This window comes from Myxine glutinosa, chromosome 1 (assembly GCF_964187855.1).
Source record: "Myxine glutinosa chromosome 1, kmMyxGlut1.1, whole genome shotgun sequence".
In the NCBI taxonomy this organism is placed as follows: Eukaryota; Metazoa; Chordata; class Myxini; order Myxiniformes; family Myxinidae; genus Myxine; species Myxine glutinosa.
Genome location: NC_136261.1, coordinates 267,043,948 through 267,069,375, shown reverse-complemented (window position 1 = coordinate 267,069,375; position 25,428 = coordinate 267,043,948). Strand labels below are relative to the sequence as shown.

General features: G+C 42.9%; 1 protein-coding gene across 6 annotated transcripts in view; it reads left to right on the top strand.

Annotated features, from left to right (window-relative positions):
- The window catches only part of LOC137437116 (YEATS domain-containing protein 2), a 108,865-nt gene that overhangs the window by 23,674 nt on the left and 59,763 nt on the right, over positions 1 to 25,428 (top strand). For all 6 annotated transcript variants that reach the window (XR_013624984.1, XM_068131515.2, XM_068131524.2 and 3 more), the window contains 9 exons: positions 2,131 to 2,228; positions 4,043 to 4,120; positions 4,741 to 4,959; positions 5,705 to 5,817; positions 6,467 to 6,628; positions 6,890 to 7,001; positions 15,512 to 15,556; positions 22,040 to 22,358; positions 22,524 to 22,913. Coding sequence is in view for 5 of the 6 variants with exons in the window: in XM_068131515.2 (XP_067987616.2) it covers positions 2,131 to 2,228; positions 4,043 to 4,120; positions 4,741 to 4,959; positions 5,705 to 5,817; positions 6,467 to 6,628; positions 6,890 to 7,001; positions 15,512 to 15,556; positions 22,040 to 22,358; positions 22,524 to 22,913 (1,536 nt within the window). In the remaining variant the exon portion in view is untranslated. The remainder of the gene's footprint in view (positions 1 to 2,130; positions 2,229 to 4,042; positions 4,121 to 4,740; positions 4,960 to 5,704; positions 5,818 to 6,466; positions 6,629 to 6,889; positions 7,002 to 15,511; positions 15,557 to 22,039; positions 22,359 to 22,523; positions 22,914 to 25,428) is intronic.

The window sequence follows — 25,428 nt, the reverse complement described above, 5'->3', positions numbered from 1 at the left end:
CAAATCCGGGCAGCAGAGAAGATTAGGGAGGATTTGGTCCCTACTTGTGTTGGGGGATTGAAGAAAGAGGAGGAGAGGCATCCTTGCTATTTTCCGTTTTTTTACGGTTTCTCCATGCTGTGGGATTTTCTAAACACCGAAAACATATTCATGTCCTTGTGACTGGGTTGTGGGAGCTATTGTTGTCACAATTTAAAGATAATTGCTAACATGATTAATCTCCCTTCATGGTAAGTCTCAAGGTAGATGGGGGCTGTGACTGTGGAATGGATGTACCGATGCAGTGAATTTGATGGGATGCATCTTGTTGGGTTATTCAAAAACAAGAATAATACTCTGCTCATCGAGGAAGATGAATGACCAAGGTGTGGTGGTGTTGTTTTGAAAGAGTTGTTGTCTTCATGTAATATATTATACTGAAAGGAGAAGTCATGAGCGTGTGTGCACTGTGCATGTGTGTTCGTGTGTGTGGTTTGCAGCTCCTCCATAAGCTTTCAAAAAACAGCAATCCCCCTCTATCAAAAGGGCGTTTAATTCTAAAGGTTCCTGCTGTTGTGGAATTTAAAAAAATGGTACCACTGGAAAGCTAATAATTGATTTACTTGGAACAAAAATCAGTTTAATCAAAGGAATGCCTGTTTTAAAAACTCTTATTTCTGGAATTGAAGAAGAGGTGGAAATGGGAGCTTAACTTAGGGGTAACTATTTATATTCGTTTTGTTTGTGAACCTTGCATAACAGACCAGATGATAGCCATACGAAACGGCTGGGTCAAACGGAAGAGGTCCAGAGCTGATAACGTTCCACTGAGATGCGTTTTTCGGCACCATTGAGGTTTATCCATGCAGTTGTGCAATTACAAACCGTATGCCAACTCCTTTTGGAGAAAATTATAATTTTAGAACAATCTGCACTAAACAAAAAATTTGCACTCAATAAACAGTGCTTGGCGCCACCATATTTGTCTGAATGCAGAATCTCACACAGTTACTCTGCCATCAGTACATGGGACGACGTGAATATTTTTTCCAAGTACTGCTAAATGGAAGGTTTTTGAAAGTGCCAGAAAGGCAATTTGTGTTCTACAGTGTTCAAGTGTATAATTCAATTAAAATAAAATGAAGATTTTAAGGGTTATAGAAAAAAAGCTTTGTTGGACGTTTACTGCTGTTGATGTAGCGTCTTTTCCACCTCCTTATTTAACACATTACATTAGTTCTTCATGCCTGTTATTTGTGTCATTTATGACGTCCTTAAAAACTGTAAGTTTCATGTTTGGAATTATTTTCAATTTTGTTTGACTGCCAGACAGGTGGACAGACTACAGAAATTGCCTTACTCCTCTGTGCACATGCACGATTGGGATGAGGTTCCGTACAATTTGCCAAATTCAGAGTCAAAGTACTGCTAAACTGCAGGTTTTTGTTCCGATTCGTGTACCAGATATAACATTCAATTGAAATTAAGTTGTTCCTCGATCATGAACTGGCATTTGTAGACAGACAGACAGACATACAAAGTGAACCAATTTCTTGGCCCCTGCTTTACGCTTTGCGCATGCGGCGTAACAACAACCACGGCCACCACGACATCAGCCACAACAACAACTAGGTGTTGTAAATGATTCTTTTTTCACGTGTTTCACTTCATGTTACATCTTCATTGAGATTCACAGATAGACATGAAATATGTTTGTGAAGTACAACATCCTGTCTTTTGATTAAACTCGTCAGCGAAGCGATGGGAAGGCATGACTAGTGTACGTATGTAAAAATGTTACAGCTTTTGACCTCTGAACTACTTTCCCTTTATTTTGTATGTGCCTTGAATCTTTTTGCATACCCCATTGTCTTCCCAAACTTTTTTCCCCTGGTTCTTCATTGCAAACCCTCCTTTCCTTCCTTCTTTCTTATTTTAAAAAATCTTTATACCCCTAGCCACCTCCCCTGTGCACCACCATTCATACATTAAATGTCGATTGCTCAGTCATTTGGTTTCTCAGAATCGTCTGTTAATTTTGATAAGATTTGAAGAAGTGAAAGTTGCAGTTTGATTCACTTATTTGGTATTGTTTGAGTAAAGTGTTGCAAATAGTCCTTCAATAGAGTCTTACTGGCAGTGCTTCCACAGCTCGTGATGCCACAGTGCAACGCATTGAAATGATCATCCAGGAACAGTTCTCCTTGGAGATAAAGAACAAGGAGCATGAAGCCATGATCATCAACGAGGTGACGTGTTCGACAAAACCTGAGCCATACAGCCATATGAGATTTGATAGGGTATAGGGACAATCTAAGAAGTGGGCAACACGATCACATTATTCATTGTAATAATGTCCATAGAAATTCATCATGGATTTTGTTAATGGCTTCAGCTGGCTCACCAGTGATGTACGGTATCAGAAGGGTGTTTAATTATCATCAATGGTAATCAAGTTATCATGGGAAATGAAACTTTACCCTCTCACAAAGTGTAGGTGGCATAATGGGGAAATACAACTGAATCACAATTGTTGGAGCTTGGGAATACTGGTTTACCAGCTTGAATCTGAGAGGTTGGTATGGTGTCCATCATCTTGAGTATTGTGCCCTTGATCTTGAACATTTATTTATCCAAATCCGCTCTGAGTCTGGGAGGTCGACAGTAAAGTTACGATACTGGCCAAGTCATACCAAATGCTCTAAAATTGGTATGTGCTGCTTCCTTGCTTGCCACTTAGCATTTAAAGGTAGATCATTAACGAACCCCATTCATTGACATCTGTGGGTAGGTGGGAAGTTCTCCTAAATTGCTCACTAAGTGGGAGAGAAAAGTGGTTATAAAGATAGCGGTTCCGGTAGTGCCTGGGAAGTTGCATCCCTTCCCCCAAGCTCAGTGGTTTGTCTGAAGTCGAGTCTTGTGTTGTCGTGTGTGTGTGTTGTTGTGATTTGTTAACTCACCTGATCCGAAGAGAAAGGGCAGTGGACAGATAGCTCACAGAAGATAAAACATTTCTTCATCTCAATATTGCAGAAACTGTTTACCTCTGAAATATAAACCAATAACATGTCGATCAAGAACACTGGCAACATGCTAGATCTTACCATGAATCATTGCAGAAGAGTTGTACCACCACTTAACGGTATAAAAATGAAGCAAGAAAAACTGTTACAGCTTTTGACCTCTGAACTGAAAATATTTCATATTTGCGTATTTTTCCATTCGGTGCTCTCAGTCCACATATAAATAAACTGAAGTAACTAGAACGACACTTGGTAGAGTGCATACCACCCACCGCCAGGATGAACAGTTTATGGTTTCCATCCCACTGATAGGCCGGATCTGGATTCAGACCTGAACCGAAATCTAATCGGCTTGTTCTTGTCACCTGACCAACTCATCCACCAAGTTTAGTCATAACTCGTCCACAACTTTTTAAATATCATGTTAGATATCGCTTTATGCCCGATCTCTCAATGGTAAAGAATCACTTTAAAAAATTCTCTGATCTGGATTCAAATCTTTGCCATAATTGAATCAATTCTTCCTTGTCACACACCCAACATGTCCACTACGTTTTATCATAATCCATCCATAACATTTTGAGATATCCTGTTCACAGACAAACAAACAGTGGTGAAAACAGCAGAACACAAATACACAAAGGCATGATAATGTATGCAAAGTAATGCACTGGCACATTTGCAAAAACATCCAATTTCCCAGTTTCGAAAAAATCATAGAAGCACAACCAAGGGCAGTAATGTAAAACGAGGACATAGTGCTCACATATGAAAAGGAAAGTACGGCATTGTGAATTGTTGTGTCTGGCGTTGGCCTGAATAACACAGGAATTCAAAAACGGACCAAGTACCAGGATTTGAAAAATGAAGTTGAGAGAATTATTGTTATTATTGTCATCTAGTTACAATTACTTAAAATCTAAGCAGTTTTTTCATACAGAGGTGGAGGCTCATTGGTCAAAGGTATTTATGTGGTAGATTGTCATTGCTAAACAAATGTAATCCAAGTTGTATTCATGTCATTTTGATTGTTGTTTCAGAGGTTGGCAGAAGCGAGGCAGATGTTGGACAAGTTGCGGGCTTGCATCGTAGCTTCATACTATGCCAGTGCAGGACAGGTCTGGGCCAAACCTGACACCATAAATCACAGTCACACTGAATCTTGAACTGCATTCTTGACTATCTGTGTTCCTAACAGTTTTTGGATGGATACTCATCAGCCCTGGTGTTGGGCTAGCGGCTAGGGTGCCGGCTTAGGATCCTAGGATCCTGGGTTTGAATCCCGGTCGATCGCTGAATTAACGCCAGGGGGGTTGACTCAGCCTGTCATCCTTCCGAGGTCGGCTAATTGAGTACCAATTCACTGGTAATTCCCTGTTTGTCGTTAAAAGGCGGCAAAAAGGGTTGGCGTCAGGAAGGGCATCCGGCCGTAAAACATTGCTTCAAAAAGGGGACCAAAAAACAACAACAACCATGGTTCCCGAAAAAGGCCAACCCCCACTTTGCGGGGAAAAATGGCCTCTAAAGGTGGTTATTTACTCATCAGCCAGTGTTAAACCAGCTGACGTATTAGAGCAAGGCACAGATATATTTAGCACCAGACGCTGATAAGTTATAAAAATGTTAATCTGAACGTCAGCTTTTTCATTTAAATCCTTTATCTTGGTCAGGATATACTGCGTCAAGCTCAATTTACGATGTTAGGCTTCACTTCATCTCCTTCACCTTCTTCCCTTAGAATTCTGATCCATCGAAACGAAAACCAGACCCTGCTGCCCTTAATCATCCAGCTGTCCGCAAGTACCTGAAGCCTCCATCTTGTCCCAGCTCACGCCCAGCCTCACCCACTGTGGAGGCCGGACCAGAGAGGACAAAGGAGAAACATGCCAAGATAAGCAAGGGTGAAGAGAAGGATGAAGATGAAATGCAACCTTCTTCTGCGGAAAAGCTGTGCCTGGTGATTTTGTGTGCACCAGCCCATTAAAATAGATGATTGTCATAACTGGAAAATGGATATAAATTTCAACTATTTCGTGGAGTTACACCCGTTAAGGTAAGATATAAATGGAGAGAGCATCACTGGTGTATCTGTTGCACCAAGCTGAAATAGTGGAAGGCTCGGAAAAAGCAGTTCCTGGGCAAAGGTAATGCTAGGTGGTTTGCCATTGCCTTCCCAACGGGCATTCAGGGCAGAAATTTGGAACTTGGCCAATGAACCAGCAATAACTCGCTTATTCTTTGCGAAAGACACCGTGGAATCTTTAATGTCCACTAACGACAAGTACTGGTAAATGTATCCTTCACCTTAACGTCCCTCCGATGGACGGTGCACACATTGATGTATAACCCTACGTGCGAAACACCAGGTTCACCGTTTATAGCGGGGTCGTGATTCATGTACATTTACGGCTACAAGATCTGAAAGTAGTTTTACCAAAAAATTGCTACTTAGGATGTATTAATAAACTAAATGGAGTCAAAAACATGCTTTTCATTAACTTTACACTTATTTATGTGCAACCACAGAGGGTTTTGAAAGTGAAGATCTCATGTTGATCGATGAGACATAACAAGTCCACTGGAGGATGTGAGAACCTGAAGAGAAGCAAAGTGTCTTTGTGGTCGTGTGATCAAACGGGGTGGTTAGTTTCATTTAGTTACTTTAGTATTTCTGAGTCTGTGAAACTGGTTTTGTCCTGCAGGTCAATGTCACTGAACCCACTGGATCTGGTGTGGTTCCAGCTCCATTGCCCCCACCTGGGGAACCCAGCCGCCTTCACGTAAAGAAAACAATAGTCGTCGGCAACGTGTCCAAGTAGGTTATTTTCCCCTTGTTATAACTGTATTATACAAAGACCTTAGTTTGCTTAATGTCCCTTTTTTAGCTCACCTGGACTTTAGTCCGGCGAGCTTATGCGATCGAGCGGTGTCCGTAGGTAAGTTAGTGAGTAAGTGAGTGAGTGAGTCCATAAACACTTCAGTCATTATCGCTTGAACCAAACACGTGGTTTTGATGAAACTTGGCCACAAGCTTCATATCTGATGCCTAACGAAGGTTTATTGTCCGCATCAAAATCTGCGCTCAATAAGGGGGTATACGGTGGGGGGAGAAGGGTTGTCCCCCCAAAATAGGTATTTGCTCTCTTCTCAGAAACTGCACGCACAATTTCAATGAAACCTGACCACAACCATCATCACCCATGATGTACCAAAGTTTGTTCACGGCATGAAGAAAAACCGGGTCTCAAGGGATTCTGTGGGGGTGGAGGGAAGGGTGTTTGAGTCACTGTTGCTCCTGGTACAGGTGGGCTTCAGGACTCACCTTCCTATTTTTATTTTTATTTCCTGTTACTTTAATGTAGCCCAATTATTTTTGGTTTCATGAACTGAAACCTTTCTTTCTATCTCTTTGGCCTTTCGTTACTTGTACTTTCTCAACCACCACATAACTTGCATTTTCTCAGGTACTTGAACCTTCAGTATCATGAGCCTGGAGATGCCGCGACACACAAGTGGATGGTCTATGTCCGAGGCCCTCGTTCAGCTCCAAGCCTCGCTCCATTTGTGCGTTGTGTTTGGTTTTTCCTGCACCCCAGTTACCGACCTCATGACCTCGTAGAAATCAGGTGTGCTGCTAAATGAATCTGTTTTCCTGTTCTTATCATTATTATTCTGTAATTACAGGTTTTAATCCCATTCACCAGTTCCTCATTCGCCTTAGAAATGTTAAATACAATCACCCATTTTTGCACCCTCCCATGTATCTTCCTACCTTCCCATCACCTGCCATTATACGAATGACTGATCTTGCATCCCCTCTCCTACACACATTTTTTTTCCTTGTTTGTTTCCTTTCTTGATTATGTTTGTACATTTTTCCATGCCAGTGAGCCCCCATTCCACTTGACTCGTCGTGGCTGGGGTGAATTTCCCGTAAGAGTGCAGCTGCACTTCAAGGACCCTCGCAACAAACGTCTGGACATCATCCATCACTTAAAGGTGCCTTAACCAGCCTTTCCCAGCAATGCTTAAGGATTGATAAACTTGATGGGGCTGTTGTTGGATATCATTAGTCGGGATGTGACATGTCAGCAGAAACACGAAAAACCGCATTCCTTATTCATTTCATCGTATCCTTGTTATGTCCACATATGAAAGTTAGTTTCCTCAATTTAAGTACAGTATATCGTTACGTGTTTAATAATGGGAATCTCTTGTCAAGAGTTCATTCATACAGCGATAAGTGTTTTTGTGTCATGACATTTGTTGTCCAAGACGAGGGGTTTTAATTACGTGCCAATTGCTGTTAATAGTAAGCATTACAAAAATGGAACGGTGAGCACTGAAAACCGTCAAGATTTCCCTTTTCCCTACCTTTTGCTCCATTCCTCTTCCCCACTATAACCTTGGGGGTTTTCTTGCGTTCATGTAATTAAACTGCTTTACATGAACGCAAGAAATTGGCCCTGCTAATCGGATGGGCCGGTACGCATGCGCACTCAAGTCCTGGGTGTGGGTGCTGCGACAGGAGAAGATCTGCCAGGTCCTCAGCAAAATAGATAAGAACAATTGGAATGACGGCCGTGCCGGCAGTGGTATTTGGCAGCGGTAGCGGGAGAGTCAACCTTGTTGACAAAAATACCATATCAAGAAAGTTGACATGGAGATTAACAATAATCCATGGTGGTGGAAATGGCTTAACAAACAAAGAGACGAGACATATTTGGGTGGTGCGATCAACGAACTTCATTATCTTGCTTGGTTATTCCAAAGTTTGAATGAATGAATGAATGAATGAATGATCGTTTTAAGGCCAGTTATTCCAAAGTTTGTTCTAAATAAATAAACTACAGGAAGCATTTGAAGACCATGTGGTTTCAGCATAACGAGGAACTCTTGAGGATCAGGAAAACAGATTATGCACTGTCAGGTTGGCAATTACAGCTTTGTATAAACACTAATTTGGGAAGTTGTATGATCGAACCATTTATTCATTGAAAAAAACCCGACGATAAATTGTGAAACATTTCACAACTATTTGTATTGGGATTTCAGCTGTCGTAGCTTTAGGATATATTGTTGTGTTAGAGAGGTCCGTCCGTTAACACAGACCGCACTGAGCTGGAGGTCTAAGACCTCCATGGATGCTGAAACCATGCTAGCTAGCATTTACTGTGTTTTTCTATTTCCGATTCCCCAAGGATTGCCCAAATGAAAGCCAAAACTGGTGGTGTTCATGCGGAAAGGCAAAAAGCGGGAAGACACTTCTTATGATATTGGTCGTTTAAATTATATTAAATTATTATTAAATTATTATTGCTGGTGTTCGTCTTAAATGGGGTTTATTTACGATGAAATATGATATTCGGGTGATGAGGAAGAACAAGACAATTAATGAATAACAGAACAGATCTGACGGTCAACAGTCACAGATAGGAATGAAAGAAACATGATCTTGCAAAACAATGAGACTAAATACAGTGCATTCAGAAAGTATTCAGACCCCTACACTTTTTCACATTTTGTTATGTTGCAGCCTTATGCTGAAATCGTTTAAATTCATTTTTTCCCTCATCAATCTACACTTAATACCCCATAATGACAAAGAGAAAACAGGATTTTAGAAAGTTTTGCAAATTTATTAAAAAGAAAAAACTGAAATATCACATTGACATAAGTATTCAGACCCTTAACTCAGTACTTAGTTGAAGCACCTTTGGCAGCGATTACAGCCTCGAGTCTTCTTGGGTATGACGCGACAAGCTTTGCACACCTGGATTTGGGGATTTTCTGCCATTCTTCTCTGCAGATCCTCTCAAGCTCTGTCAGGTTGGATGGGGACCGTCGGTGGACAGCCATTTTCAGGTCTCTCCAGAGATGTTCGATTGGGTTCAAGTCAGATGAACCAGGCTCTGGCTGGGCCACTCAAGGACCTTCAGAGTTGTCCCTAAGCCACTCCTGCGTTGTCTTGGCTGTGTGCTTAGGGTCATTGTCCTGTTGGAAGGTGAACCTTTGGCCCAGTCTGAGGTCCTGAGCACTCTGTTTCAGGTTTTCATTGAGGATATCTCTGTACTTTGGTCCGTTCATTGTTCCCTCAACCCTGACCAGTCCCCCAGTTCCTGCTGCTGAAAAACACCCCCACAGCATTATGCTGCCACCACCATGCTTCACCTTTGGGATGGTATTGGGCAGTTGATGAGCGGTGCCTGGTTTCCTCCAGACATGACACTTAGAATTGAGGCCAAACAGTTCAATCTTGGTTTCATCAGACCACAGAATCTTGTTTCTCACAGTCTGAGAGTCCTTTAGGTGCTTTTTTGCAAACTCCAAGCAGGCTTTCATGTGTCTTTCACTGAGGAGAGGCTTCTGTCTGGCCACTCTGCCATAAAGCCCAGATCGCTGGAGTGTTGCAGTGATGGTTGTCCTTCGGGAGGTTTCTCCCATCTCCACACAGGATCTCTGGACCTCAGCCAGAGTGACCATCGGGTTCTTGGTCACCTCTCTTACCAAGGCCCTTCTCCCCCGATTGCTCAGATTGGCCGGGCGGCCAGCTCTCGGAAGAGTCCTGGTTGTTCCAAACTTCTTCCATTTACGAATTATGGAGGCCACTGTACTCTTGGGAACCTTCAATGCAGCAGAATTTTTTTTGTAGGCTTCCCCAGATCTGTGCCTCGACACAATCCTGTCTCTGAGCTCTGCAGGCAGTTCCTTCGACCTCATGGCTTGGTTTTTGCTCCGATATGCATTGTCAGCTGTGAGACCTTATATAGACAGGTGTGTGCCTTTCCAAGTCATGTCCAATCAATTGAATTTACCACAGGTGGACTCCAATCAAAGTGTAGAAACATCTCAAAGATGATCAAGAGAAATGGGAGGCACCTGAGCTAAATTTCAAGTGTTATAGCAAAGGGTCTCAATACTTATGTCAATGTGATATTTCAGTTTTTTCTTTTTAATAAACTTGCAAAACTTTCTAAAATCCTGTTTTCTCTCTGTCATTATGGGGTATTGAGTGTAGATTGATGAGGGAAAAAATGAATTTCAACGATTTCAGCATAAGGCTGCAACATAACAAAATGTGAAAAAGAGAAGGGGTCTGAATACTTTCTGAATGCACTGTATATCCCACTATGGCACCAAAATACGAGACTCAAACGACAAAGGGGAACAGAACAGGCGAGGACCCGTGCAGGCAAGAGCTAATTGTGGCTGCAGGATGATGATGGTACCAGGCTAGCGTGGGACGATGGTGATGTGTGGCTTGGGGCACGTTGCTGAAGACGAGGAATGGCGATGGCAAGCGAGGCGGCCAAGCTGGGAGAGAGATGCTGATGTCTGTCTCAAATGCCCAATTCCAACTGCTCTGGTAGTTTTCCACAGAGGCCCCGACCTTCTGCACGGCAGGTCCTTTCACCCTCCCTCAGTACACAGCTGGCCATTATTGGCTGCCACTTCTAGTGGGTGGTGCTATGTGCTCTCATGTCCCGGTCCTTTCCACGGCTTCACATTCGACTATACCGCCATGGCTTGCAGCTCGCGGGCCAAACAGTTTGTGATGGTGTCCATTATAAGCGTGAAGTGTTTTCTTTGTGCCTTTTTGCCCAAATCCTCCACCTGGCCTCGCATGTTACAGGAGGTTTTACACAGCAATGTTACCCAATTCAACTCGATAAAGGACAGTCACTGCCACGTTCGGTGCACGTTTTGCAATACTATTTACCTCTGGCAAATATCTAATACAAGGGTAAGTCTAACTTACTTGAACACACCTCGGCCAAGCTGAAGTCATAACCACTATCTATATGTGGATCAACACCCACCCCCCCCCCCCCCCTCGCCCCAAGCCCAACCCCCCTCACCCATCCCTACCCTTCGTCCATAAAACAATATATTAATTTCAATATACTCATTGATAGGAGAATATGAATTCTTAACCCCCTCAGTAGTTGGTATACCTGAGGTGCCTCACATCCAGTCATATTGTCAAGCCTACCCTATAACAACAAGACCAAAAGTCTAACAGCGGCGTAGCCGGGCTTGTAAAATATTATAAACCACAAACACATATTATTAGCTTTTCAAACAGTCGCTAATGCTGCTTATAACATTAAACAAAGAAATTTGGAGGAATCTTGACATCCATGAGGTAAGTCTTACTTACATAACTAAGCAAAGATCTACTGTAATCTATATACCCCACAAGGGTTGGAGGTGTGCTCATTTACCAAGCAACAGGCCAGTGCTTGCCAAGCCAGCCGTTCCTTAACGGTTTTGAATGGAGTGCTTGCTCGAATACTTAAACCAAATGGCGATCTCTCCACAAGAAACTTGGTCTCTTGATCTCTCCACAAAATTAACACACCCAATGTTCTTGAGAACCGACCATAGAATGAATGAATGAATGATCGTTTTAAGGCCATTTTCCCCGCTAGAGCGGGGGTTAGCCTTGCGGGCCCCATGACAATCATGGTTCCCTGTTTGAGGCAATGTTTTTTTTATGGCCGGATGCCCTTCCTGATGCCAACCCTTAGTCACTTCTTACGATGTGCAGGGATACAGTGTACCTATTCTAAACCGGGGTACACACCGGGATCATTCACCCCAGCAAGCTGGTACTCAAATTTGCCGACCTCGGAAGGATGACAGGCTGAGTCAACCCCCCTGGCGTTAATTCAGCGATCGGCCGGGATTCGAACCCAAGATCCTAGGATCCCAAGCCGGCACCCTAACCACTAAGCCAAACACCAGGGCAATGTTCTTGAGACCTGACCATAGATCGACTGTAATCTATATACATTATACCCCAAAGAGGAATGACCCTTTCTGCAGCTCCCGTAGTAAGCGGGTGTTGGCCAACTTGTAAATTCAAATGTCGGTCGGTGGAGCAGCCGTCGTAATGACATCATAAACGTAATGACGTAACAGACACAAAACTGCCGCTTCTTTAATATGTAAAACATGATATATTTTAACTTCCAGTACGTTTGCAGTCACTACGAAGGGATTAGTGTTATGATTAGTGTTACGGATTCGTCACTTCCGCCTTTGCTGTTGATTATTTACTTGTAGGAGTTTCAGGTAATATTGTTGAAAAGATTTTTGTGTGATATGAAGATGACTTTAGTAAAAGGTAAAAATAAATATTTATGGAGGAAAAGGAAAAACGCGGAAAAGAACTGGAAGGAGGAGGTGGAGTGGGTGAAGGAGGAGAAGGCAGAGGAGGAGGTGGAGGAGGTGGCCAGGAGAGAGATACAGCCGTGAATCACGTCGAGGCTGTGAGCGGACTTTTTTGATATTGGTTCGCGAATGAGTTGAGGTTTCCCATGAAAGGGATTGTCCGCGACATCATCATATTGTCGCGCGAATCCCTTGGTTAATACCAGGGCTTGCGGGTGACCGAACGGGCTTTAATGGAGGTGACGAACAATTCGGATTCGACTATAAAAGCACGGGAGGAAGAATGGAAGAGGAAGAAGCGGCAAGCGCGTACCTATAGATCCGACGGCAGCTCTTGATCCTGCAGGGAATTAACTCAAACGAACATAGGATTTTGGAATGGCAAATAAAATAATACAAGGGTTTATTTAAAATAAAGATCGGGACAGGGAAACGCGATGATAAATAAATGTCCTAAATCGGGACATCCTCACAACTCACTTCAGAAACGAGACAAAGGGAGAGTGAATAAAATAATAATTGTCCCGTCGTGTATTTGATATGGATGCGAGCTTATCTGGCTGTAGTGTCGGGTCAGTCAAGCTCAAAGCGCGTCATCTGACGCAGCTCCAGTGCTGGCGGGAACCGCCTTGTCCTCGGCGCGAACAACCTTCGCTCCGCGCTGCTAGGCCAGCGTACGCTGTCAGGTAGGCCACGCTCGCACGATCGCCCTCCACCGTCCTTCCAATGCCCAGCAAGCGAGAACAGGTTCAAAACGAAGGGACAGTCAAACGCACGATGCCAAGGGAAGAGAACGGGAAGTGAGAGAGAGCCAGGAACTAAAAGGGCCAGGGAAGCACGAGAAGGAGAAGGAGAAGGAGGGAAGAGAGAGAAAATGCCGCCAAGCTAGCAGTTTTATCACTCGTGGTGTGACGTCAGCTCTTTCTCTCTCCAACCAGCGCGGTGACCCTCGTCTTCCAGAATGTTCTCACCGCGCTGGTGTCCTCCCATTGGCCGAGTGCTTCCCGCCCCCCTTGTCATGCCATCCTCGTGGCCAACCACAAGTCCTTCTTTTCCCTCCAATCACGGGGCAGTTCTCTGTCCCTCCTATGGACCAATCACTCTTCCTCCCCTGCTCTGCCAATCGGCGCCCTGTGGTGTTGCTCGCCCCTATCCCTGGCCAATCAACAGTCCTCCTGGGCATGGCTCCCAGCCTTGCTCGATGTTCGTCGCCCATGGTGGTGTACTGCGCAGCCGCTTCCTGCTTGTCTTCCAAAGTCATTGTTGTAAGGGAGGGAATTTAATTACTGTTGTGCACTAAGGACCTATCTAAGTGTCTATGTGAGTGTGTTGCCATAATGGACACTGGGTTGGTGACAGAGGGAATGACAAACAAAGGAATTTTACCCATAATCCCTGCACTACTTAGCACACCCCGTCCCCTCATGGCAGGGACACCAATACAGCTTATACCGACATCCGGGCTAAACATAGAACTTATTACAGGTAGATTCCCTATCACGACAGTCGAGTACCTACCAATGCAGATCTATCTGGCTCTAGATATTCCTCTACCCAAATTCATAACAATATATTGCGAGTGCAATTACACCTGCATCAGGTTTTATCACCAAGTGTGAGTTATTGTTGGATGGAGCAAGCGCCTCCATTACAGGCCGATACGCCATTTTGTCCTCAAAGAAGAAGAGGCTGTCTGATTGGAGCATCTTGTTTTGTCGTTGGGATTTCTATATTGACCTCATCGTGTTGATTGCCGTTGGATTTTCTATAGGCTCAATTCCCATATCAACCTCTCACCTCATAACTCCTCATCCATAGTCGCGCCAATACCTGCCTATTGATTTGCCGTTCTGCATGACCTTAATCTACAACCAGCATGAGGATCCGTGCACAGACTTTGGGGAATGTTACATTCAACTCACGTTTGGCGTATCGTGAGTTCATTGCTTTGAGAGCATTGGGGAATGATGGTACCATCATATATATTGTTCATTTGATACAAGTGACATTTTCATTGTACCTTCTTTCATAGTGTTATTATTGTGTATGTGAGAGTTCTTTATACAATTACTTGTTTTGTTCTACAATTGCATTGGTGTGGTTTTACCATGGTTTATTAGAACACACAAAATAACAAATCTCTCTGCTGTGTTCCCGCTCCAGACTCTGAGGTGCACCGGAACCGGGGTTTGGGGAGATAATACGTAACAATTAGATTTACTATAATATTAACGTTACGTTATCATTATTTCGAAAATGATATTACTATAAAAAAAGCCGAGGCGAATTCCTTACTTCCTCGGTTATTAATATTAGTGCCGAACACCGCTCATTATTGATCATGATCCATACACCGCTTCAATCCATTAACTTTCCATTCACGACACTGGGATTAAAGTATTATGGTTATATTTACTATATTATTATTATTATTGTTACGAAAACGATACGACTGAAACGATACACTACTGTATTAAGAAACCTGGGCTTAATTTGCCCAAAGCGGTCCGAAGGTGAAGCATAACGCCGAAGGCCTATACGTACCGTACCTTATTGTTGGAAGAGACGTAATGACGATGCCTTCGATATTTCATGGTCATTTTAACAATTGGTTTATTTGTGTTTCACACTGAATGAAATACGTAAAGGTAGAGCATGGTGATTGTGATAAACGACAGGTTTGACGATATGTTCAGCCTGAACGGCATATAAATCAAAATGGCGGTGCGTGGAGAGTCAGCTGCAGCACCTCCGTAATGACATCAGACGTAATCACATCACCCTGTCATGTGACCAGATTCTCAGCTCTGATTGGTATACGTTTGAGGGGACATACATACTTACGGACAGACGGACAAACACTATTATAGATGCTCTGCCCAATGGGCTACGCCGTAAAAAGGGTATACTACTCCAGGGTTAAAAACATTGGAACCATAATTTCTGCCAAACACTTAATTGCACTATGAAGGTGCTGTGGTAAGGTTAGTTCATTATTGAATTGTCATGGTGGTAGGCTGTACTTGTATTTACTGTCAAAACAAAGGAGAATGAAGCAAAGGCAGCATAGATTCCAAACATTTTCCCAGGAGAGTATGCTCCTCTCCCCTCCATCCCCCAACACTTGTAACAGAGGTTAACCACCCTGTAGTTTGTGTTCTGGTACTTTCTGCATCGAATTATTTTCCTCGTTTTTCACAAAACCTCACTGACATCCTTGCATTCGGTAGACTTACAGGGTATTGTATTGTATTGTATTGTAGGTATTGTATAGTCTTTTGTGTGTACCAACAGAATTCCTTAATCCTTATATTTCACTCCCTGCCTCACAGCTGGATCGGACTTACACTGGTCTGCAGACACTGGGTGCAGAAACGGTATTCTCACATGTACACCTGCTGTGTTATCTGCCATGTTTGAATACCTTGCTTCAGATAATCCTTGTGTACTGTATCTGTTGAATGAAGTATGGGATTCTGTCCATCAGCCTTTGGATCGAGTTATTCTCTGATGTAATTATGTTTGCAAACTATCCCTGATATTACAACTTTAAAGTGGGATAAACATGCTTATAACTGGAGAAAATGAAATGCATCACAGATAAAAAATGTATTAGCTGAAAACCAAACTTTTAAAACTGTAATAAAGTGAAGCTTAATGTCTTGTCCATCTTCGAATGACAAGTACCAGGGATTGATGTTCAGCTGGCCGTACATTGATCTCTGCCAAACTTGAGTGATTCTCATTATTACGTTGGCGTTACACCTATAAGCCACCAATGGTTTGTCTCACAATTGAGTGTATGCTGTTTGAGATTTTGCCAATGACTAACTTATTTTTTTGGGTTATGACTCCATAATGGGCACTGAAAATAGCATGCTTCACTTATTGAGCAAATCATCTCCAATTTACGAAGAGTTGTTGACATCACAGCCATGGTTGTCATGATACAAACGTGGAATCTCTCTTTAAAATAATAGTGCCTCAAGTTATGGTGGGTCATATACAGTCACGTGAAAAAGTAAGTACACCCCATGTAAAGTTTTGACTTTTTCAACATATTTCAACATACAGCTATTTGATCTTCATTTCAACAATATTGATAGATAATGGTGATATAATATAACAAATATCATGAAACATTTACATTTTGTAGTCCATTGTATAATTTAAATAAACATAAATGCAAATTTCGCATGTGGAAAAAGTAAGTACACCCCGACATTTATCACAACTTCAAATACCTAAAATTAGAATCAGGTGCACCAGCTCACGTGCAAATGATTAGAACATCGTTGGAGAGGCTCTTGGAGGAACCTGTCTTATTTAAACCTCAGACATTTCGTTTGGTTTGCTCTTTGTTGTTGAAGTGTGCGGCGTCACCATGCCTAGATCAAAAGAGCTCTCTGAGGCCTTCAGAAAGAAGGTTATAGATGCCTACGAGTTTGGGAAGGGATTTCAAAAGATCTCCAAACAATTTGAAATCAATCATTTGACTGTCCGGAAGATCATCTACAAGTGGAGAAGATTCCAAACAACTGCCAACTTGTTCAGGCCAGGCCGCCCATGCAAGTTCAACCTGAGAGCAGACCGCAAGATGCTGAAAGAAGTCTCTAAGAACCCCAGAATGTCATCACGGGACCTACAGGTAGCTCTTGCCACTGTTGATGTCAAAGTGCATGAGTCTACCATTAGAAAGAGGCTGCACGAATTTGATCTACATGGGAGGTGTGCCAGGAGGAAACCTTTGCTGTCCAGAAAGAGCATCAGCGCAAGACTAAAGTTTGCCAATGAACACATAGGCAAAGACCAGCACTTCTGGAACAATGTGCTCTGGACAGAAGAGTCAAAGGTAGAGCTATTTGGCCACAGTACCAGAAGACATGTTTGGCGAAAACCAAAGACAGCATTTGACCACAAGAACCTGATACCAACTGTAAAGCATGGTGGTGGAAATATTATGGTTTGGGGCAGCTTTGCTGCATCAGGGCCTGGGCAGCTCACCATCATATAATCCACTATGAATTCTTCATTGTACCAGAGGGTGCTTGAGGATAATGTGAGGCCATCTGTCGGAGAGTTGAAGCTCAACCGAAGGTGGACCTTGCAACATGACAATGACCCTAAACATACCAGTAAATCCACCAAGGAATGGCTGAAAAGAAAGAAATGGAGGGTTCTGGAATGGACAAGTCAAAGCCCGGATCTAAATCCCATCGAGATATTGTGGGGGGATTTGAAACGAGCTGTGCATGTAAGAAACTCCTCAAACATCGCACAGCTGAAAGAATTCTGCATGGAGGAGTGGGCAAAAATTTCTCCCAGTCGATGTCAGAGACTGGTAGACAGTTATAAGAAACGCCTACTTGAGGTTGTTTCTGCCAAAGGGGGCAATACCACCTACTAGAGCCAAGGGTGGACTTACTTTTTCCACATGCGAAATTTGCATTTATGTTTATTTAAATTATACAATGGACTACAAAATGTAAATGTTTCATGATATTTGTTGTATTATATCACCTTTATCTATCAATATTGTTTAAATGAAGATCAAATAGCTGTATGTTGAAATATGTTGAAAAAGTCAAAACTTTACATGGGGTGTACTTACTTTTTCACGTGACTGTATATATATAGTGCATTCAGAAAGTATTCAGACCCTTTCACTTTTTTCACATTTTGTTATGTTGCAGCCTTATGCTGAAATCGTTTAAATTCATTTTTTCCCTCATCAATTTACACTCAATATCCCATAATGACAAAGAGAAAACAGGATTTTAGAAAGTTTTGCAAATTTATTAAAAAGAAAAAACTGAAATATCACATTTACATAAGTATTCAGACCCTTTGCTATGACACATGAAATTTAGCTCAGGTGCCTCCCATTTCTCTTGATCATCTTTGAGATGTTTCTACACCTTGATTGGAGTCCACCTGTGGTAAATTCAATTGATTGGACATGATTTGGAAAGGCACACACCTGTCTATATAAGGTCTCACAGATGACAATGCATATCAGAGCAAAAACCAAGCCATGAGGTCGAAGGATCTGCCTGCAGAGCTCAGAGACAGGATTGTGTCGAGGCACAGATCTGGGGAAGCCCACAAAAAAATCTCTGCTGCATTGAAGGTTCCCAATAGTGGGGCGGCTTAGCCCAAATATTCAAAAGAATTGTGCATTTTGTGATACAAGCACCAAATTTGGCACAAATGTACATTAATATGTTGCGAACATTTTCAGATATTGGGCCACTTGAAATTCCGTAATTTTTTTTTTCAAATTTCGTAATTTCAAATTTTTCGGGTGACACCGTCACAATTTCGGTCTTCGAGGCCGGCCGATAGGCAAAGTGTGACCGGAAGGGACGAGGTTCTCCTGACCACGTGGCCCTCGATCTGGGAAGCGAGAGGCGTTCCATTAGTGGACGCGCCCCTCACGCCCGACTTTTGGGCGGCCCCGGCAGGCCGTTTGTTTTGACGTTCCGTGACAGGCCCCGCACCCCCACCTCCGGGCCGACCGGAAGCTTGTGCTGAGTACATCATACCTGAACAACTCAGTGAGGCAGAACACAGCAGTGCACACCAGGGTGACCCCTTCAGTGCATAAACCAATTAACCTGTCCACTGCAGGGCATATAGAAATGAAGTTATTTTCTGCATATAATAATAATATAAGTTCAGTTCTATATAACAATTTCTGTTATCACCACTACCACTACAACTACCACTACTACAAGCTTTGTCTGGAATTTTGTGGACTAACAGACAAACAGACATACAGACAAGCTGGGATCAAAACATTACCTCCTTCCACCATTGAGTGTAGAGGTAAACATCATGGAAATTATATCATGCCCTAGATTTAATTCATGCTTACCCGTGTATTTGCTTCACTGGTTCACAAGGTCTTTTGCATACATGTAATTCAGACTCTCGTCTTCATTGCTGACCACACAATGTTCGCAACATATTAATGTACATTTGTGCCAAATTTGGTGCTTGTATCACAAAATGCACAATTCTTTTGAATATTTGGGCTAAGCCGCCCCACTATATCGGCCGGCCTCGAAGACCGAAATTGTGACGGTGTCACCCGAAAAATTTGAAATTACGAAATTTGAAAAAATTTGAAAAAAAAAATTACGGAATTTCAAGTGGCCCAATATCTGAAAATGTTCGCAACATATTAATGTACATTTGTGCCAAATTTGGTGCTTGTATCACAAAATGCACAACAGGTTTGCTATGCTGCTACACTACAAGAGCACAGTGGCCTCCATAATTCTTAAATGGAAGAAGTTTGGAACAACCAGGACTCTTCCGAGAGCTGGCCGCCCGCCCAAACTGAGCAATCGGGGGAGAAGGGCCTTGGTAATAGAGGTGACCAAGAACCCGATGGTCACTCTGGCTGAGCTCCAGAGATCCTGTGTGGAGATGGGAGAAACTCCCAGAAGGACAACCATCACTGCAACACTTCACCGATCTGGGCTTTAAGGCAGAGTGGCCAGACGGAAGCCTCTCCTTCGTGAAAGACACATGAAAGCCCGCTTGGAGTTTGCAAAAAAGCACCTAAAGGACTCTCAGACTGTGAGAAACAAGATTCTGTGGATTTTTTTTACAAATCTTTTTTAGAAATCTTTATAAAATAATTAAAAATGAACAGCTGAAATGTCCCAACCAAACCTGGCAAAAATATGAATTGTGATATAAAGATGAACTGCTTCGATTTTAGATTCAAAAGGTCAAATCACATCGAGTCAGAAATAATAACAGATTTTCAACCATGGTCATATGACTTTAGTTGAAAATCTTTGTTACCAATATAACTTGTGAAACACAGATAGGATTTCAACCAAACTGGGCAGAAGTGTGGACTGCGATGCAAAGATGAACTGATTTATTTTTGAGTTCAACAGGTCAACAAAGGGCATGTGCCCTTTGAAAATCATTTTTCAGATCATAACTTGAGTTATAAGCATCTGATGTGTTCTCTTCTACTTATCTCCCATCTCCCTTCTCTCTCTCTCTCTCTCTCTCTCTCTCTCTCTCTCTCCCTCCCTCTCTCCCTCTCTCCCTCTCTCCCTCTCTCCCTCTCTCCTTCTCTCCCTCTCTCCCTCTCTCCCTCTCTCCCTCTCTCCCTCTCCCGTGATATTGAATTTTTCATGTGACCTTTAATTGAGTTCAAACTAGGAGTGACTTGACGTCTATCGCAGGCAGAGGCATATATGTACTTTTTGAAGTGAGGAGGAGGAGTAAGATGCAGTTCAGGAAGCTGAAAAGCCAACAGTTGGGAGAAAAAAAGTGGAACATTACAGCATAGACAGAATTTGCATACTGACTAGCTGAGGCCCGAACGAGTGAGCATGACTCTCATAAGGACAGATATTTGATAATACACCGTAATAAAGTTCGGTTATGTATGGAAAATTGGATGAAAACACAAACAGCAATACAGGGACAACGAGAACGCCACTCAGTAGAGTGCATACTCCCGGCGTGGGTCTAGTTGGAATAGTACGATTTCACAAAAGTTTGAGGGAGTAGTTTAGTGGCAACACAAGACAAGACAACACGAGACAGACACTGCACAGATATATATTTAGAATATATAGAAGATAATGTTAAAAAAAAAACAAGGCAATTTCACTTACATTTTCGGATTCAGCGTTCAATTCTATATAAGTGAGTGTATTTTGAGGCATGTGTGACTTCAAATAAAATTGCAAGCCAGGAAAAACGTTTGTTTCATTCTTTAGGGATACAACATGTAAAACTGGCCCAAACGTCAAAACAAAACTCACTCATTTTAAGACGTACAAGCTAATGCGACCACTCATTCTTCTGGGAAGAATCCCGTGCACATGTTGGTCACACTTATAAGTCACCTAAGTCTTTATAAGTTCATCAAATACTGACACCGCGATTGACATTCGCTGAGGTAAATGTTGATATCTCTTCTGAGGTAAAAATAAATAAATAAATAAAACAGTTTTAAAGCATTATACGTATCAAACGATACATGTTATGAAACGGTGAAACCTAATACACACTTTGGTGGTTTTAAAATGACAGAATATGTCTTTATTAGAAAAAAAAATGAACATTGAAGACAACGCTGCTAAAAAATACACCGCTCTAACGCATAACCACGAGTTTAAACTAAATTTACAACAAATATGAAAACTATTTTCATATCACAATGTTAAATATAGAATATATAGAAGATAATGTTAAAAACAAATGAGCCCTATCTTCCAATGGTAAAAAATCCTTCAAAAAATTCCTGGATCCGGAATAATATCCTGAGCTTCACCAAAAACTAATCAATTCTTCCTTATCCCAAGGGCAATCATCCCACCAACTTTCATCCAAATCCGTTCAGAACTTTTCCAGATATCTTGTTCACAAACACACACACACGGACGGACACAATCGAATGCATTACTCCCTGGTGGGAGTAAAAATATATAACAAAAACACACAACGGATGTGGTCCAGAAAAAATAGCTTAACCGGAACCCTCCTCGGGGAAAAAAAAATCCTTCTTTATAACCAGAACCCTCCTCGGAAAATAATTTCTCTTTATAACCGGAACGCACCTCTTTATCTTAATCTTCCTCTTGCTCCTCCTCTGCTCACTCTTATTCCTTTTACCTTTGCTCCCCTGCCTTTCCCCTTTATTCCTCTGCCTCCTTCATCTACCTCTTTCATTCGTCTTCTACATCGAATTGCATTGTGTGCACTCCAGTCTCAATTAGGTCAGCTGGAGTCACTCCCATCACTTTTGATGAAGTGGTTGTTTTTTTAAATTAACAGCTGCATTGCTTGTGATTGTTTTTATTGTTGTTGTGCGTGCATAGGTGGTGGAAGTGGAGTTAGATTGTCGGTCCCTTTCAGATGATCCACAGACTGCCAATCATCCGCTGCCTATCTTGAATACCTCTTGTCCAGCCAGCCCCCCAAGTTTGCCCCCACCTCCGCCTCCCCGTCCTCCAGTACTCCAGCCTTCTGGCTCACTATCCTCCAGTAATACAGGGACGCCTCAGCCTCCTGGCAACCCTGCAACCCCGAAAGCCACGGAGACCCCTCAGCCCCCTGGCACTCCACAACCATCCCGCTCAGACACACCAAGTTATAGCAGCCTGTCTGGGTCGCTGGAAAGTGCAAGTTTTGACTTTGGTGTGCCGTACATTATCAGCATGACTATATGCCCTTCATTTCTATATTTGTTTGCATTCAGCAAATTATCTATAAATGTAGATTTTTGCTGAAGCAGGTTTTTTTTTTTTAATTTAGGTTCTCTGTGTTGTTGTTATTTCCTCCCTCATATTTTTCTTCCCAAAGACAAGCCAGACATTAAGGATGAGGAGGTCACTGGAATGCATGGAAGTGGACTATCGCCCCATTTTGTCTCCGAGTCCCCACCACCCCCACAGACACCTCCTCTCCAATACCCAGTGCCAAGCAACCCCACTGGCCCACAACCACCGACTGCCCCTCGTGCCTTTGCCCCTCATTTCAATTCAGCCTTTCAACCTCTCACTGTCAGCTGCAAGATACTACCATCAGGGGGTGCTGGGATTAGCGGTGTTGGATCTGGGGGGTCCGCATTGCCCACAACAGGAACTGCCACATCAGGAGTGAGAATTATCGGACGCTCAACTCCACAGCCACCACCGGAGTCCCCAAGTCGTTCTTTTACTCCTCTCACTGTCAGCTGCAAAATAGTATCAGGTATGGTATTTTGTTTAGGTCTTGCCTCGTCTTTGTTGTACCACAATGTCCATAATTTTTCCATGATGTCGGTGTAGATATAGCCCTACAGAGCTTCTGGTCAATGATGACCCCAAGGGTGTTTTATAGACGAGTCGTGGATGATGAGACCTCTCTTCCAGCTAGGATCTCCCATTGTACAGAAGATTATTAAACACAAATATAATCGTAGATTGTCTGACTAACCATGAATGTTATGAATGTCTTCCAACTGGCCACGTGTTGTTTCACTGTCATTTAAATCAGAGTTGCAAATAGTTATAAGCACTGACATCATCGATGCAAGCCTAGTTCCTAATGTTGTGGTAAAGGAAAAGTGCTTTGTCAAAGGACAATGAACACGGAAGGTTCATAGCGAATCTCATGTCTGTGCATCATACTGATCGTCCCTTAAAAACAACATCAGATATTTACAGTGCATTCAGAAAGTATTCGGACCCCTCACTTTTTTCACCTTTTGTTATGTTGCAGCCTTATGCTGAAATCGTTCAAATTCATTTTTTCCCTCATCAATCTACACTCAATACCCCATAATGACAAAGAGAAAACAGGATTTTAGAAAGTTTTGCAAATTTATTAAAAAGAAAAAACTGAAATATCACATTTACATAAGTATTGAGACCCTTTGCTATGACACTTGAAATTTAGCTCAGGTGCCTTCCCATTTCTCTTGATCATCTTTGAGATGTTTCTACACCTTGATTGGAGTCCACCTGTGGTAAATTCAATTGATTGGACATGATTTGGAAAGGCACACACCTGTCTATATAAGGTCTCTCAGGTGACAATGCATATCAGAGCAAAAACCAAGCCATGAGGTCGAAGGAACTGCCTGCAGACACATAAAAGCCCACAGAATCTTGTTTCTCACAGTCTGAGAGTCCTTTAGGTGTTTTTTTGCAAACTCCAAGCGGGCTTTCATGTGTCTTTCACCGAGGAGAGGCGTCCGTCTGGCCACTCTGCCATAAAGCCCAGATCGGTGGAGTGTTGCAGTGATGGTTGTCCTTCTGGAGGTTTCTCCCATCTCCACACAGGATCTCTGGAGCTCAGCCAGAGTGACCATCGGGTTCTTGGCCACATCTCTTACCAAGGCCCTTCTCCCCCGATTGCTCAGTTTGGCCGGACGGCCAGCTCTAGGAAGAGTCCTGGTTGTTCCAAACTTCTTCCATTTAAGAATTATGGAGGCCCTTGTGCTCTTGGGAACCTTCAATGCAGTAGAGAATTTTTTTGTAGCTTTCTCCAGATCTGTGCCTCGACACAATCCTGTCTCTGAGCTCTGCAGGCTCAGACCTGCCTCTGAGCTCTGCAGGTGGCGGAGGTAAATCTTCGACCAAATGGCTTGGTTTTTGCTCTGATATGCATTGTCACCTATAGTCCGCTTCCGGTCCCTCGAGCGACGGGGCTTGCTTTGATCTCTCCACGGCATCAAAGTTTGAGTGTTTTCCCGTTCGTTTCTTTGTCAAATTTCCGCTGCGTATTTTGTTGTGTATGTGTTATTGTGTGTTTCTATTTGGTTTTGGTTTTGTAGTTGTTGCAAATTTGTGTGTAATTAGTCGTTTCTTTGTCCGCGCCTCGTGCGGCCTGGTGTCTCGTGCGGCCTCCTCGTCTCGACTTGTGCCCCGCCCCCTATATTCTCGTTTGTTCTTTCACCTCTGCTCCTGCTTTCTCAAATCCACGTTCTCACTTAGAGACTTTTCCCAGATTGTTTTCATGGTTTTGTTTAAATATTTATTTAAATATGTTTAAACCGCATCATGTGGATGGACAAAAGGACCACCAAGGCACTCGGAAACATGGTGGTGGGATGATGAAGTTGGAAAGAGGATTGACGAGAAGAGGAAGAAGTTCAAGGAGTGGCAGAAGGCGAAGGGTACGGGAGCAGAAACAGCAGAGCATGAAAGTTATAAGGCAGCCAGGAAGGCTGCAAAGAAAGAGGTAGCAAAGGCGCAGGAGACATGGAGGAAAATGTTCGGAGAACGCTTGGATTCGGAAGAGGGTCAGAGAGCGGTATTCAGGATTGCAAAGCAGATAGCGAAAGAGAGATGTGATGTGATGGGGGTGAGCTGCTTGAAGGATGAAGTGGGACAAATCGTTGTCGACCCAGATGGAATTAAAGGAAGATGGAAAAGATATATGGAAATGCTGTTGAATACAGAGAATGAATGGGATGGCAACATAGAGAGTAACCCAGTTTTAGGACCGGCAGAGAAGATAACTGAGAAGGAAGTTGAGGAAGCGATAAAAGCAATGAAGGGTAGAAAAGCGGGAGGGCCGACGGGAGTTGTGGGAGATATGTTGAAGGCAGCAGGAAGTTGGGGTGTGAAGAGAATGACAGAGATCTGTAATCTGGTGGTGAAAGAAGGCCGCATTCCAGTGGATTGGGAACTGAGTACCGTCGTCCCTCTATACAAGGGGAAAGGTGACCCTCTGGAGTGTGGCTCGTACCGAGCGATAAAGTTATTGGAGCATGGAATGA